This window comes from Diachasma alloeum, unplaced genomic scaffold (assembly GCF_001412515.2).
Source record: "Diachasma alloeum isolate Michigan unplaced genomic scaffold, Dall2.0 Dall_scaffold_00340, whole genome shotgun sequence".
NCBI classification, from domain to species: Eukaryota; Metazoa; Arthropoda; class Insecta; order Hymenoptera; family Braconidae; genus Diachasma; species Diachasma alloeum.
In genome coordinates, this window is record NW_021680479.1 from 633202 (window position 1) to 650326 (window position 17125).

Below are 17125 nucleotides of genomic sequence, written 5' to 3' on the forward strand. Positions count from 1 at the left end.
CTTTTATCCCGCAAATATTTCAGAGTTTAATTCAACAAAATATTCCTTTCGAAAACAATGATAAAAAAATTATTTGCATTCACCCCAACAATTAAATTTCCGGAAATGATAACGTCTCATCACCCCATTAATAAATAGAATACCTAGTAGCGACATAATGTAGCCACACGTGTGTTCAATGTTGTCATACATTTGAATCTTTCGGCGAAGAAATTATTCTAGACCGAAAAGTATTCAATTGGAAATTCAGTTGTTTAACTAGTTCATATGTAAATTGGGGCTCTCATTGTAAATAGTATTTTTTAATGCTCGGTGTATATTGAATTTGACGAAGTATTTGCATTAAAAATTATTTTAAAAACATTGTGTGGGTTTTTATGAATTTAATTCCTTTTTCGATCAGTGGATTAATGGATTATTCCATTAAAGAATTACCACGAAATACCACGAAAATAAACACATTTCTCAAGCTTCAACCGGAGATTCCGATTGACTTGAGTGTGTAGATGATGAATCCAAGGATAGATACATAACTGAGTGGATTATTCCATCATTTTCACCTCCCCCCCCCCAAAAAAAAAAAAACTTTTATCCCGCAAATATTTCAGAGTTTAATTCAACAAAATATTCCTTTTGAAAACAATGATAAAAAAATTATTTGCATTCACCCCAACAATTAAATTTCCGGGAATGATAACGTCTCATCACCCCATTAATAAATAGAATACCTAGTAGCGACATAATGTAGCCATACGTGTGTTTAATGTAACTCAATACAATAATGCACATCCTGGCCTAGGGCGGGGGTTCATATTCCCCTGGATTCGATCGACAAACAGCAACCGTAGACCGGGTGATGGCATTTGTATGTTTAATTAATCATTTCCATACGCTTCATTCCCCCAAAAGTATTTTAACGTTCAATTCCGCCCCCCCCCTTCCCCATCGATGATGAGGCATCGATGATGATTCCACCGTTCAAAGTCACAACTATACCGAATGCGCAGAGGTGGAGCCAAGAGATGCAGAGACTGGGTTTGTTCTGTAAGCCGATTACAGCATCACAGCGCAGTCAGTCACTCAGTTCTGGTGAGAGGTGAGCCCAGTGGGTGGTAGAGAGGGGGATAAAATATCTGGTCTGGTTACCTCGGGATAGTAGAGCATCGTCTGTGCCCCCAACCAAGTGGAGAATCAGTCGGGAACACATTAAAATCGCATAAAATATGCAAGCACCCACCCGAGCTATGCCATAGCTTTTGGTCCGTTATATCCTGTACTTCAAGAGCTTACCTATACCCCTGTACTGTAAGGTTTTCCGTCACTCAGTATTTCACTCTGCACTCAACCATTCAATCCACCGCAAATCCACATTGTAGTCATCAAATTACTTTAGCCAATATGAAAATGTTTTTTTTTTTTTCATTGAAATTTGTTTTTCGAAATTGATAGGTTGGGGTTGGTGGGAGTTTTTTTTTATTGATTATATTGTCTTGTGAATTTTTCATGTCTGTATATCGTTTTGGAAATTAAGGCGACGATTTTCCAAAATGAAAAATTTTCGGGGGTTACGGGGGTTAAAGTGAGGGGCGGGAGGGTTGTAGGCGGGTTGTGTGAGGGTCATCTAAAAATATGAAAAATTATAGTAATATATCAATAACTGAGCGGCTTCGCCCCCTGCTCGCTTCGCTCGCTAACAACGGGGGGCTTGCCCCCCCCCCTGCCCTCGCTCGCTTCGCTCACGCAACCCCAATCTCCTTGGGTATGTTTAAGAGAGAATCATATGGGGATTATATGCGAGTTTAATCCGGGTCAAATGGGATGATTTTCTAAAAATATTGAAAATTATAATGATATTTTAATAACTAGGGGGCGTCGCCCCCCGCTCGCGCAATTCCAATCTTCTTGGGTATGCTTGTGTTCGTATGGTTGTAGAAAAAAAAATTGATGGCGAATTCCTCGGATGTGGCTTTTCATAAATGATCATGATGGATTATATAGAAGATGACCCCGATGTGACCCTCATATGACTCCTATTTAATCCTCTTGTGACTGTCATATGACAGTCACAAGAGGATTAAATATGAAAATATTGAGAGATAAATAGTGAGAGTAATATTGAAAATATGGAGAGAATCATATGATTCTCTCCATCTAATCATTTTGTAAATTAAGACAACGCAAAAATTTTCAGGGCTCGCGAGGGTAAAAGTAAGGGGGGTGAGGGTGATATGTGGGTTCTGTGAGGGTCATATGAGGGTCATCTGAAAATATCAAAAATTATAATATTTTAGTAACTAGGCGGCTTCGTTCGTTAACAATGGGGGGGCTTCGCCCCTCCCCCCCTCCCTCGCTCGCTTCGCTCACGCAACCCCAATCTCCTTGGGTATGTTTAAGTGAGAGTCACATGGGGATTACATGCGGGTCTTATCGAGGTCAAATGGGGATCATCTACTAAAAATATTAAAAATTATAACGATATTTTAATAACTAGGGGGCTTGCCCCCCCCCCTACTCGCTTCGCTCGCGCAATCCCTATCTTCTTCGGTATGTTTAAGTGTTCCTATCATATAGAAAAAAAAATTGATGGAGAATTCTTCGAACGTGGCTTTTCACAAATGATCATGGTGGATTATATAGAAGATGACCTCGATATGACCCTTCTATGACCCCTATTCCAGGGCTTACGAGGGTCAAAATAAGGGTCACGAGGGTTATATCGGGGTCAATAGAAGTCATCTAAAAATATCAAAGATTATAATAATATTTTAATAACTATGCGGCTTCGCTCGTCATCAACAGGGGGGCTTAGCCCCCCTCGATATGACCCTCCTATGACCCCTATTTCAGGGCTTACGAGGGCCAAAATAAGGGTCACGAAGGTTATATCGGGGTCAATAGAAGTCATCTAAAAATATCAAAGATTATAATAATATTTGAATAACTATGCGGCTTCGCTCGCCATCAACAGGGGGGCTTAGCCCCCCCTCGCTCGCTCAACCCCAATCTTCTTGGCTTAAAATTTTATAAGTGTTAAATCTGTCTAGTGAATGTTGTTAAAATAGTACTATAATATTGAATACTTTTCGATATTAACAAACAATGCGGTGCAGTATTATAGAAAATACCCAATAGTTTCGAGTTGATTTTTTTTTCTAAGATTGAAATGACATATTTGTTATCTCATCGCATCGAAATGAAAATTGGAGTAGCATTTCCTATGTTATTTCACTCCCCTCAGTTTCAAATAACGAAACATTAATAAATTTTTCCTGATAAATGAAGCCATTTAAATATTCTTTCATTTACAATATTTCCTGAATTAGAAATGAAAGTGATTAAAAATCGAATGTCTCTCATTTAAAATTTCGTGATTGTGTTAATGCTGTTGTTATCCAGCAGTAATGACCTCAATGTTAACTTTTTTTATCCCCGAAGAAAAATCGAGACCTCTAGAAGGTACCAAGGGTCTTGACAGCATCCCAAGGACCTCTCGTCCAATTAGATGTTGATTGTTCGGCCTCTGATGGCCCCCAGAGACACCCAGATTAACCACTGGAATCGACGAACTCCCCAGGATGATTGAGCAATCGGGCACACACGAGGAAATACGAAATATCACATTTCATCATCGATAAGAAATGAATTGAAAGCGACGGTATGAAGACATTTGAACAAATTTCCGAGGAAAACTTTTACTTGGAACACGAAAAACACGCATCACTCCATTATTCCGGCGAATTATTCACGAATCTTCGTCTCCTGCATGAATGAAGAACATTGTAATAATAGATAAGCATGACAATTTGAATATAATACGCCGAGAGCAGAGACAAAAGCCTCGCAACAGCTATCTCCAATAATGCAAGTTTTTGTTGTAGCTACCCTCATAAGCCATATGCCCTTTTTTCATGCATAAGGTATGAAGTTGGACATTGGTTAACGCTCATGCATAATACTCGGGGATGATTACTCCCTGTGCGGAGTTTAATACAAAAATTTGCGTGTTTGGGTGGTGAAAGGGAGAGTAGAAAATTTCTTTATCAGAAAGAAATTGTAGTTTTTTTAGCAATAAAAGGTGTTTGCGTGGAAAATTGTCAATTTTTATGGACAAAAAATTATTGGAATTCAATTTTTGAAAAATAGAAATGGATTATATCTCATTTTAAAATATGGAAGTTGAGAAAAATTTCATTTAATCTGGAAAAAATAGTTTTTTTGAACATGAAATGTTTAATTGATTAATAAAAATGGATGAGGAAATGTTTCCATATTTTTAATAGAAGAGAAATCTGCATTTTCGTCAATTTTCACCGCCCGAAATAATAATGAAGCGCTTAAACTCTCCGAATCCCTAATAAAAAAACAATTTCAAAATTACGAGATCCCAAACAATTAGAAAATTTTCGAATTTTTTCTCTTGGAAAATTTTCAATTTTCGTTGACAAAAAATGATTGAAAACGAATTTTTGAAAAATAAAAATACATTCTATCTAATTTTAAAGAAAGGGAATTGGAGAAAATTTCTCTAACTGGAAAATTCCTTTTTGTAACTAAAAATGCTCGATTGATTAATAAAAATATGGGGAAATGTTTCAATTGTTTTAATATAACAAAAAAAAGTTTTTCCATCAATTTTCATTGTCCGAATAAATAATAAAGTGTTTAACCTCTCCAACCCTTCAATAAAATCAATTTTAAAAAATCAATTTCAAAATTTACGACATCTCAAACAAGTAGAGAATTTTTGAATTTTTGAAATTCAATTTTTAAAAATGAAAATCATCATATTCCATTAAAAAAATAGGAATTGTCGAAAATTTCGAAATCAGAAAAATTTGTATTTCACCTAAAAAAGTTCGAATCCTTAACCAAAAGCCTGTCATTCCCTCAATGTTCGCTGCGTGACGAACTAATAAAGTGTTTAAACCCCGCGAATGCTCCCGAAAAAACCCAAATTCAAAATTCACGAGACCCCAACCTTCATCAGACTATCCGCCCGAACATTCCCCCCAAAATAAGCCTCTCCATCGTCCCGCGTTCATAAAAATTCACGGAAAAATCGAGGAGACATTCTCGTAACTACTGCAAGCCGAGTGTCTCCGCCGCCCCTGTAAAATCACCCCCTGGAATCGTGGCATTGTTCGTGCAATCTGCCTGGAACCCCAGCGCAGCATGGAGGTGGCAGAGCCAATGAAAATCCCCGACTCGTATCGCGCAAAGGCGGAGCCTGAAACTATACGTTAACCATCCACAAGGTTCTTCCAGCAAACGGCGCCGAGCAATCGCCGGAGAGGGAGATCGTCGGCATAAAATTCCATTGACACCAAGAGCATTCAGTCGTTCAGTGGCTCCTGCACGGTCAAGAGCTGCTGGAGCCGCCGCAGGACCCGAGTGTTGACAAGTCATGGGAAAATAGTCCGCTGATCCTGACGCCGAAAAAAAGTCTCAAAAATATTTCAATAAAAAAAAAAATCATCCTGCGGAGATGCTGCACAGCACGCTACCGAGGGCATTTCTGCCGCCGCCGAGTCTGTGCTACCTCGGCGGCTACTACGGGGACTCGGTGCATCCCTACACATCGGTGACGAGATTCGTCCCCCTGGAGCCGCCGTACCCGCTCCCCCAGGAGTTGCCGCGCTCCGCGAGTCCGAGTCCCCTGGACCTCTCGCTGAAGCCCTCCGCGCCGACAACCCCCCAGACAAACGAGGAATCCGAGACAATCGAGGTGGACGACGTGGAGGACTACGCGGACAAGAGCTACCGCAGCCCCTGGGCCTTCGGCTCGCCGCGTCCCTTCCCCTGCGACGAGCCGCATCACCAGGATGACAAGCACCTCGAGCCGAAATCCCCGGTGCTGTACCCAGAGCTCCCCCAGGAGTACCGCACCCCGTCGACGAGCCCCGCAACCCCCCAGAAGGTGGTGACGTCGCCGCACCTGCGGTCCCTCCAGGATTACCAGCCGCAGCTGCTGCTCACCCCGCAGCATCACCTCCAGCTGCACGCGCCAATGACACCGCCGAGCACACCGTCACCACCGCAATGCCCCCGACGTCGACCACGTGACGACGAGGACACGCCCTCATCTGCAACGCCAATTGTCACGACACCAAAGTCCGCGGGATTCGACAAAACGAGTCAGCGACCGAAGAAGAAACACGCGCGGCGATTGAAATTCGACGAGGACACGAGCAGTCCAGTCTCCGGGACTGTCATCCTCGGCCCCGACGAGGCCGTCGTCACTGGTGACATTGATCCGGCTTTTAATATCGTCGAGGTGACCGAGGAGGCACGCGCCGAACTCGCCAAGATCGAGAATCGACTGGGCCCTTATCAGTGCAAATTGTGCCGGCATCTGCACGACGACGCCTTCCAGTTGGCGCAGCACAGGTGCTCCAGGATCGCTCATGTTGAGTACAGGTGTCCAGAGTGCGACAAGCGGTTCTCGTGTCCCGCGAATTTGGCGTCACATCGGCGCTGGCACAAGCCGAGAATACCAACGGGGGAGGGCGGGCAGGCAGGCGCCGGGGAGATACCCTGCGGCAAGTGCGAGGCGAAATTCTCCAGGCAGGCGGCCTTGAGGAAGCACCTGGTGACGCAGCATCCGGAGGGCGGTGAGCCGGAGGGCCTGGAGGGAAGCTCGCCGGGGAAGACGGGAGGGCCGCTTGCAACCACTAACGCCACTGGCGATGTCGCCTGACACCAATTCCCGGCGAGACCAATGCCCCGGAGACCCGGGATCTACTGGAGATTCGGACTCGATCTCATGTAAGGGCGCGGGGATTCTTCGGCTTTCGATGTTTGTGAGTGCACAATCAAAATGCTTTGGGGAGCTGGGGGACGTTGATTTGCATTTTGGGGGGGTCTGGTTCGGTCGGAGTTATGGGAGGGATTTTTTTTTTGAGGCAGGTTTTTCTGGTTTTTGAGAGAGTATTTGCTGCATCGATGCGGTTGAGGGAACGGTGGGGGGAGGGATGAGTTTGAGGGGGGTTTTTTGAGTCAATGGTTTCCGGTTTAGTCATGTCGATGGGAAATGCAATTTTTTTTCTATTCTTGTCAACTATTTTTAATGATATTTCATTTGGAACACTCCAAATTTAAAAAACTGCACCAAATTGTTAAAATTTGAATTAAACAGTTGAGTCAAATTTGCTTTGACTCAAGTATATTTTATTCTCGAATCAAGAATAATATACTTGAATCAAGTATATTCTCTTTCCGTGAGTATTTTATAAATTGAAGATGTAAATTATTTCGGATAAAATTCTTCTGGTCGAATATTCTTAAATAATATTTCGCCCAGCTCTAATCAATAAAAATATCTAGGCAGGTTTTTTTATCGTTTAAAAGAGTATTTGATGCATCGATGCGGTTGAATTAACGTTGGGGTGAGGGATGAGTTCAAGTAGGTTTTTTTTATTCAATACTTTCCGGTTTATTGAAGTCGAAGGGAAATGCAATTTTTTTTCTTCTTGTCAACTATTTTGAATGTTTTACAAATTGAAGATGCAAATTATTTCGGATAAAATTCTTCTGGCTGACCATTCTTGAATAATATTTCGCCCAGCTCTAATTATTGAAAGTATCTAGTCATTAGAATTGTAAATTCTAGTCGTAAATGGTGATAGTCCTTCAGAATGGGACAAAATAAATTTCTCTGAATGTTAAATGACTCATGAGCAAATCATCAATTCCAATGAATGTAAACTCATTTCTAAACTTATAAAATAATTATGAAAATTACGGAAAAATTATTGGAATTCACTATACGATTTAAAATAGTATTTTCCTGGTTTGAAGTGTTGAAATCTATTTTGGAATAATTCGTAGATTGATAGAATGAATCATTTCAAATAGATTTTTGTTAATCAATATTTTCCGTTTTATTGAAATCTAATGGAAACGCAATTCTGAATTATCTTTTTGAATTTCTGTCGATTATTTAATTTAAATTAAACTGTATTTTTCCCATTCAATATTTTCCATTTTATTCGAATCAAATTAAAATACAATTTTATTACTTTAAATTCTCATCAATAATTTTTAAGAATATTTAATTTCCAATATTTCATCAATTGAAAACAAATTATTTTGAATGAAACTCTCCCAGTTAAAAATCCCTGAATACTATTTCACCCAGCTCTAATTATTGAAAGTATCTAGTCATTAGAATTGTAAATTTCTAATCATAAATAGTGATAGTCCTTCAAAATGGGACAAAATAAATTCCTCTAAATGTTAAATATCTCACGAACAAAATTATCAATTCCAATAAATTTGAACTCCTTTCTAAACTCATGAAATAAACCAAAAACGACGGAAAATTTATTGGAATTCACTCCACCAATCCTGAGATATTGAATATCAAATGTGCCCCACGTAAACTACAAAATTAAAGACGATTGAAATTATTACGCGCAGGACGTTCATTTAAATTTGATGATAAAAAAAATCATAAAGAAGAAGTAGTTTCTCTAGTCGTAAGAAATCGGATGCCAAAAAATGAAGAAGTGAATGATCTCGATGATTCGTTTGACGAGATTTACAAATTAAATATATTTATTTTTCAAAATTGAGTATTTAAAAACTAGTCCTGTCCCTAGTCGTATAATTTTAATTATTATAAATGCATATCATTAGAATTTCGATCTCAAAGTGTCACTTTACGATTACTATAATCCTATCTTATATTTTCATATTTAATCAGAACTTCTCAAACGTGGAACGCAAAATTCCCGACATACAGCTGAAACATCAAAGATTCTTAGGCTAAAAAATTGAAAACTGTGGAAAATAAGCCGCAGAGTTTCTTAAAAATTCTCGATTCATCCACCGAAAATATATATTTTGTACTAAACTAAACGTGTGAACTTTCAGTTTCATTTTTTTATGATTTCCCCATTTTTTTTTTCATTCCACTCGCGTCGAATGAAAGAGTATTGTCTAGTCCAAAGAACGTAGATTAAAAGTCCAACGCAATCGATGGATCACGTTATTTAAACATAGAATATCATATCTTAAGACGATAATGTATGTCTATTGATAATATCAACATAAGTGTGTTCAACGCCGGAAAAATCCACATCTAATTAATTAATTAATTCAGCCCAAATGATGAATCTAGTCTGTTTCCTAGTCAATAAATAAATATATCATCTAGAGAAAAACTATAACAAAATGTTCAAATTTGTGAAATCTAGTCGATGTGTAATTGAATAATTCACTAGAGAAATGATCAAGTCCAGATTAATTTTTTTCATTTTTCCTATTTGTAAAATTATCTCGGAAACGAGTGGTTTTACAGGAAAATACCGTATAACCTTTCTTGTAGCTCTTAAAATTCCCTACAAAAATGTTATTATGCGTTTTTTCTGTAGGACCACTCGTTCTCGAGATAATTGAATATTCACTAAAAGGAAAAAATCGACTTGACTTGGGACGTGTCATCATTTCGTTAATCAATTATCCATGTTAATTAATTAATGGTGAGTACGAGGGGATCAATGCAATGTTAAAGAACGTGTAAAGTAGCTGATAGATAAGATTATAATTACACTAAAGGGGCTGTAGCGCGCAAATAAATCATGTTCAAGCGAGTGCGAGTCGATAGCTTTCAGAATAAAAATCACACGAAGAAAAATTTCAGTAAAAAATCACCAAGACCGCAATAAATAATGCGCAAGTCTGGTGATAATCCAGTAATCTAGATGAAAATATTGCGATTTTTACCAGAATTATGTATTTTTTCCCGAAAATTTAAAAAAAAACAGAATAATTTCAACAGAAATTTTTCTTCGTGCACTAAATTCAATAAATAAGTCCTAGAAAATAAGTCTGCGAGCTTATAGCGATACTTATCAATGTACAATATTGATTTACCTTATTCTGCCCGCATACCTCTGGAAATCTGTAAAAAAAAACAGCTGTAAATAAATGTACAATACTTAATTTACGCTAATCGGCAATATCCGCATTAAGTTTCTTAATTTCGTATTAAATAATTCCCCCCGATATCGCATGTACTGTACATCTGTATATACTACTGAATAAATGTGTTTTAAAATGAACTCAACAGCTATCATTTCACCCGCACCCCAGGAGTAATCAATTCCTGACCCATAGAAATTTCTCCTTCTTCCCTCTGAGAAGAAACCTAATATGAAGACGTTACAGAATGATTGTGAGGTTATTGTCAGGGGATAATACCATCACGGATTGATATTACTTCCACGTGTATTGAGAACCACAAAAGAAGGATTTCAGGGTAATCTCACTAGCAGTACCATTGTGATGACATGATCCTGCAGGACTGAATTTCTGTGCAATAATTTTTCTCGTGTAATTGTATATGAAACACGTGTGGCATTCACACGGAGAAATTTTTCGTTAAAAGTTGAAACGAGATCTGTATAATTTTTAAAATCATCTCATCATTAAACTGTAAAAAAAAAATTCGCTGAGTTATTCGATTTGAGGATATTTAGGTGCTTTGGTTATTTTTTTTCAGCGAAATGCTTTTCTCAGTTTGACCGCAAGTTTTTGGACATTTGCAATGATTTCATTATTTAAACTTTGGAGGAGAGTATTTGAATCTCGATGTTGAACCTTTCGAGAACATTAATTAATTAATTTGACCCTCGTGACAATTTTTTGACCCTTAATTTTGGTGTCTTAATATCGAGCACCAAATTTTCATCAGTAAAAGTCGATTTAGATTTTTACCATATAAAGAAATATTGAGACTTTCATCTGACCCTTGTGACCCTCATTTGGATCTTTAATCTGACCCTCATTATAACCCTCGTGACCCTTATTATGATCCTGGTGACGCTTAGTTTCTGAGCCTTGATTTTTGAACCCCATGCCCCTCATTAGGACCCTTACTGTGACCCTTGTTGCCCTTATTTAGGTCATTAATCTGACCCTTAACCTTGCGACCCTTATTTGGACCCTTGAGACCCTCAATCTGACCCTCGTGACCCTTAATCTGAAGCTTGCGACCCTTATTCTGACTCTCATGATTCTTATTCTGACCCTCATGACCCTTATCCCTACCCTCATGGCCCTCATGACCCTTAATTTTGCAGTCTTAAGTTCGAGTACCAAATTTTTATCACCAGAAATCGATTTAGATTTTTATAATGGAGAGAAAAGGAATGTTTAAAAGAATAATATTTCTGTGCCAAATTTAATTTGAATGACGCTGGCTATTCATGATTTTTTCAAAATTTTCTCACGCAATTTAATTGACATATTTGATGATTGAAAATGGTGGACTCTATAGTGTGGTCTGTAGCAAAGTGTAAAAATCCTTGGATATCCTTAGGGGGAAAAGTCAACGGAATTTCAAGTTTCATTGAAAATTTCAAAAAATCCTAATTTTCTAGTGGCAACAATAAGTAAATTTCACAAATTACATTAATTTTCAAATGAAAATGAATATTCACGGCCAAGTTATCAGAAATTTTCAGGAAATTCATTTAAAATTCTCGGAATTCCAGGAGAGATTTCTCTAAATTTTCATTAATTTTCCCGGAATAATCAAAATGAAATTTAGTTCCCAGCGACTTTTCCTTAAAATTACTAATTTTTAATGACGAAATTCCTTGAAATCTCAGTGGAAATTATTATTATTAGTTACTATTATTAATATTATTAATAATAATTTGAATATTATTATTAAGAATATTAAAAAACTATTCATAAATGAAATGACAGTTATTATTATTAATTATTACAAAATAAAAATGATGAAAAATGAAAAATACTTTTGCATTGACAATGGGAATGGCCAAAGGGCAATACTCCAAAGTCCGATTGTCGAAGCATCGACTTCGTCTCCACAAAGATCTCGAGAATCTACTTATTTTTCTATAGGGTTTTGTATCCTCGATTCCCACGGGAACGGCACTATCCTGAGCGCCACTAAAAGAAGCAATTTTTCAATTTTTCTCCCCCCCACGAAGGACTTTGTCATCTTCGCTTTGCTATTCTCCAGGAAAATGGAATTTTAGTCGAGTGCGGAGTCTCTTATTTTCGCGTAAAAGTGTCCGGAGAATATAGATATTCTCGAACGTGATTTTTCTGGGGATGTATCTGGGGATGTGGAAATCACTTTGTGTATTAAATTCCTGTAATCGGGCTGAGATGAATGTTATTTGATGGCTGCGGTTGATTTTTGGTAATGTCAAAGTAAATCGGTGGGAATCACGTTATTTTTTTGACCCCAGAGCACTCGTTATTTTGGTCGCCTGCAGATTTTTAAGGGGAGATTCCTCTGTTTGCGCAGGCGGCAGTTATTATCATGCCGCATTGCTCATTGACGTGATTATTCGAGTGGTATTCAATAATTTTCAATTTATCAATTCAGTAGCGAAGTGGTAAAAGGAGATCAATTTTGACTATTGACTAGTTTTCAATCAATATCTTGGAATCTAAGGGAGATCGCGAAAATTTTGCTATAACCTTTTTTGTGGAGCCGATTGAGTACTACAACAAATGTAATTACGAAAATTTCGTTATCTCTCTTAAATTCCGAGATATTGATTGAAAACTGGTCAATAGTCAAAATTGACTCATCTCCTTTTGCTTTGTTACTGAATTGTATATTTACGAAATTTTATTAAGTGAAATTCAAAGAAATTTTGTATTTAAAAAATCAGAGCTCTGCTGTTTTATAATCAACGAATAGTAGAATTGAATGAAGAAATAGATAACTGAATTTACGATATATATATAAATAAAAAGATAAAACAACGCTATATTTTCAAATTTTCGTCGTTCAATAATTTAAACTTGTGACTTTTTAAATTCTAGTTTATCAATCGCATTTAAAGAAAAATTTATCAAGTAAAATTCCAAGGAATTTTGTCATTAAAAATTCACTATTTGATGAAAAATCAATGAAAACTGCAAATATTAGTGCCATGACTCCATGACTCCATGAAAATTATCTCAATTCAGAGTAGAAATTATGAAAATTCAGGTAAATATATTCTCGAATATTCAAGTAATTTATTTATTTTGTAATTTGTAACTAGATAATTATTTTATTTTCGTTAAAAAATTAATAAAATGGAGAAGTTTTCGTCTTTCTGCAGCTCAAAGAGTTGAAATTCCATCGAATTCTCGGAAAACATGAAACTTCACAATTTTTTTCAACTAACAAATCATAAAATTGAATAAAAAATCCAGCATTAAATTGCCAACCCACAAAACAAAAATATATTTATGAAACTACATTAGAAAATGCGTTTCAAGAAGAGTTTGGTCCTCGAGAGATGAACAAATACGGGTTTTATCGTTTAGCAAACAGTTCAGAGTTCTTTATTCCATTGAGTAGATAGAGCCGCTGACCAAAGTATCCCATGAATGTCCGCCACTCACAACAAACATCTTGGGGGATAATAACCGTGAAAGCCCCGGGGTGAACACGTCTGACACACGTGTGGTCAATGCTTTCCGTAGTATTTGAAGAGAGTTATCTGATAAATAATAATGCGTGATTGTAATTTGATGGTATTGCAAGGGTCATCTCCACGTGGAACTACTGTAACACATGTTCATGTAAAATAATGATCTCCAAAGAACTTAGTGTCTTTATCTCCCATTTTAAAGCCCCAAAAAACCCTCGAAAATAAAAAACAAATGGAAAATTGTTAGTTATTTTTGCTAATAAATTAACAAGATGCTTCCGAATGGTCATTTTGCACATAATTTCCTTCTACCATGTATAATTCATTGTTTATTTCATTTTATTAAATTGAATAAGATTTCTTTTCAACTAATTGTGTCAGATTTTCAACTTAGTTGAATGTTATCATATCACAATTATTCTTATTATCTCTTTCGTCTATACAACCGATTGTCTTTTTTACAGTTCTATCTCTCCCCTCAGCCCTTCGATAAAATGTTAATAGAAAAAATTTATTTACACATAGTTGAATGAATTTGAAAAATCACATTTAAAGAAACCATCAGAAAGCTCACTTTCAGGGAAATTCATGAAAAATTCGAAATTTTCAACAATCATCATAAAAATCAAATCAACCAATATAGCTATCGTAATCATCTTTTAACTTCGACTTATTGGCATTAAAACAAACATTTTAAGCTACGATTGAATTCATTTGAAGCATAATATTCAAAGATATCCCCGGAATTCTGATTTTCAAAAAATACAAAATTTTTGCAAATTTTCAAATAAATCAAAATAACGATTATTGCTATCGCCTTCATCTTCCAACTCGCCCAAAGGACATCCAAACAAACTTTTAAAGCCATCATTGAATCAATTCAGAACATTTTCTAGTTATCGTGGGACAACCGATTTCCGAAAAAAATCGAAAATTAAAAAAACTAACCGATGACCTAAATTTTAATTAATAACGATTGACAGGGCTCAACAATACCTACATTCGAAAAAGAAATTGAATTGCATGAAATTTCCGTCTCCCGGTCTCAACCAATCAACAATCAAAAATCGCTTGTCCGAAATCGCGAAAAATTCTCAAAACAATATACCCCTCAACATCCTCCCATCACCACCGCCGCTGTCCGATGACCATGCATCACCTCCGGAATGTCCTCCCCCCAGCCTGATAGAAAAATACCATCCCCCGGCAAAGCCCCACCATCAAAATTACATCTCCCCCGGAGCATTCACACCCACACCTCAACATCACCAGTAGCAAAACCGTAATTACCACCGTGAATTCCCATCTGGGACTTGAACTGATAAAATGAACCAGGGAATTAGAAAAAATGTATTTCAATTCGCAACCGAATGGAAGGGGGGGGGGGGTATTCAACGGTGAGGATAAGACCGGGAAAAAATATCTTATACTCGCTGTCCTCGGGTACGTCCGTGGCATCTAATTCCCCAAGTTCTTTGATATTACGAATCTCTCCTTTATGGGGATTATCGACAGAGAAAGAGAGAAAGAAAGAGAGAGAGAGAGAGAGAGAGAGAGAGAGAGTCATAAATATCTTGGGGGTAATCTTACAACGAATGTGAATGCATCAAATGATAATAATAATAATAATAATAATAATAATAATATTGATAATTAATTATTAACAATTTATTTGTTTATAGCAATAATAATAATAATTATTATTATGCGATTATCATTATGTAATAATAATAATTATTATTATTATTACATAATGATAATCGCATAAAATTTTTACTCCCCAATTCTAAATTTTTGTCATTTATTATATTCATTCTATCGAAAGACAAGAATAGAAATCGAATTGATGAGTATTCTTTCATCGTTCGAAAAAATATATTCATTTTAATACTTTCCGGAGACATTGAAAAATATATTGATCAATATACACAAAAAAAAACACTTTTTATTGATCTTTAACGTAATTCCTCTTCATTCAATGTTGTAACTTGTGAATTAATGAAAAAAAATATATATATGTAATAAGAATAAGAATGGATAAAATTAAATTAATCTAATTGTGAAGATAAAAATGGAAAAACATAAACTGAAATAAAATAATATAAATCAGTAGCGAAGTGGTAAAACGGTTTAAGTCAACTTATCTTCAAGTTGAGTTTCTGACGAATATTTTCGAATCTAAGGGAGATAGCGAAATTTTCGTAATTACATTTGTTGTAGCTCTCAATCGGCTCTACAAAAAAGATTATAACAAAACTTTTGCGGTCTCCCTTAGATTTCGAGATATTCATTGAAAACTGGTCAATAGTCAAAATTAACTTAAACCGTTTTACCGCTTCGCTACTGAAATGAATCTAGGAGCGGGCGCGAAGCATCCATTCGTCAGTAATAATAGTAATAATAGTAATAATAATAATAATAATAATAATAATAATAATAATAATAATAATTTTGTTAAAAGCGTGAATAATACCCCAAGCATAGCCTTAAAAACATTGTTATCGAGTTTCCATTTTCCTTTGAGAACATCTCGAGGAGGAAACATATCAAAATGAACATATACTTTCCGAAGGAGACATTTCACGATCTACCGCTTCGACATATAGTAGCGAGAAGGGGGAGAGGGGAGGGCTACCTTCTTCTCAACTGACTGACCATTTTGTATTTCCGGCTAGTTGAACATCGGACAGCCACTGGGATATCGTCTTTCAGTTTCAACCCTCAAAGGAAACCGCAGCGCGAAATGCAAAAGCATTGGATACACAGTGTCTAATGATGTGGTTTTCGGTGACTTGTAAGATAGCATCCTGCGAATCCGACTTTTTTTTCATAGCGATATTTTTCAATTTATTTTTTTGTTTATTTGACCATTTTTTTTCTTCATTTGTTGAGTTTTTTGTTAATTTGAAATTCTATGTTTTTTCGAATGAACGGATGGTAAAATTGAATAGCGAAATTATTATAATAATTGAATTTATGAAATTGTATTGGAAAATAAAATATAGATGGTCGAAAGCCCTCAGGCGATGGCTTATAATGAGAAATTTTTTTTTGTGTTTTTAAAAAATTATATTTAACAATTAAAAAATTAATTAATTAAAATATCGAAAGACGCTACACTTTAAAAGTAATAATATCGTCTTTTTTATTTTTTTTTATATTCATTTTTTCATTTTTTCTTTATTATAAAAATATATAATTGCTATAAATTTGAAATTCCATGTTTTTTCGAATGAACGAATGATAAAATTTAATAGCAAAAATATTTTGACAACTGAATTTACGAAAGTGCATTAGAAAATAAATTACAGAAACACACTATATTTTGAAAGTAATAGTATCGTCTTGCATGACTATTAAGATTCAAGTCTACAGCTTCCAATTTCTCAATTGGACTGTTAAAAAATTTTATCGACTGAAATTCCAAGGATTTTTGTCATTAAAAATTCTCATTTCAATGAAAAAATCAATGGAAACTGAATTCAGTGCAATTATTCCCTAAAAATCAATCGAAATCAGGTGTCCAACATTTTTTTAAACGATATTTTTACATAAATTTTTGGATTCAATAAAAAGTAACGAAAGTCTTGCAATAATTACGATTTTTTGTAATAAAATCAAAAGAAAAGTGAAAAAAAAACAATCGCCCACGGGGAAGGGGGCAAAAAGGGCCTAAGTCCGCATCTTAATTAAACCTTACATTAAATTGTCGC

The 17125-nt window shown here is 36.1% G+C and overlaps 1 protein-coding gene across 1 annotated transcript; it reads left to right on the forward strand.

The window, feature by feature from the left end:
- Positions 1-5485: 5485 nt before the first annotated feature.
- LOC107040687 (insulinoma-associated protein 1a) lies at positions 5486-15874 on the forward strand (the record flags this gene model as incomplete). The annotated part of the gene is made up of 2 exons (XM_015260881.1): positions 5486-6607; positions 15824-15874. Coding segments are annotated over exons 1-2 (1173 nt in total), but the record flags the coding sequence as incomplete, so codon positions are not given.
- Positions 15875-17125: the final 1251 nt, after the last annotated feature.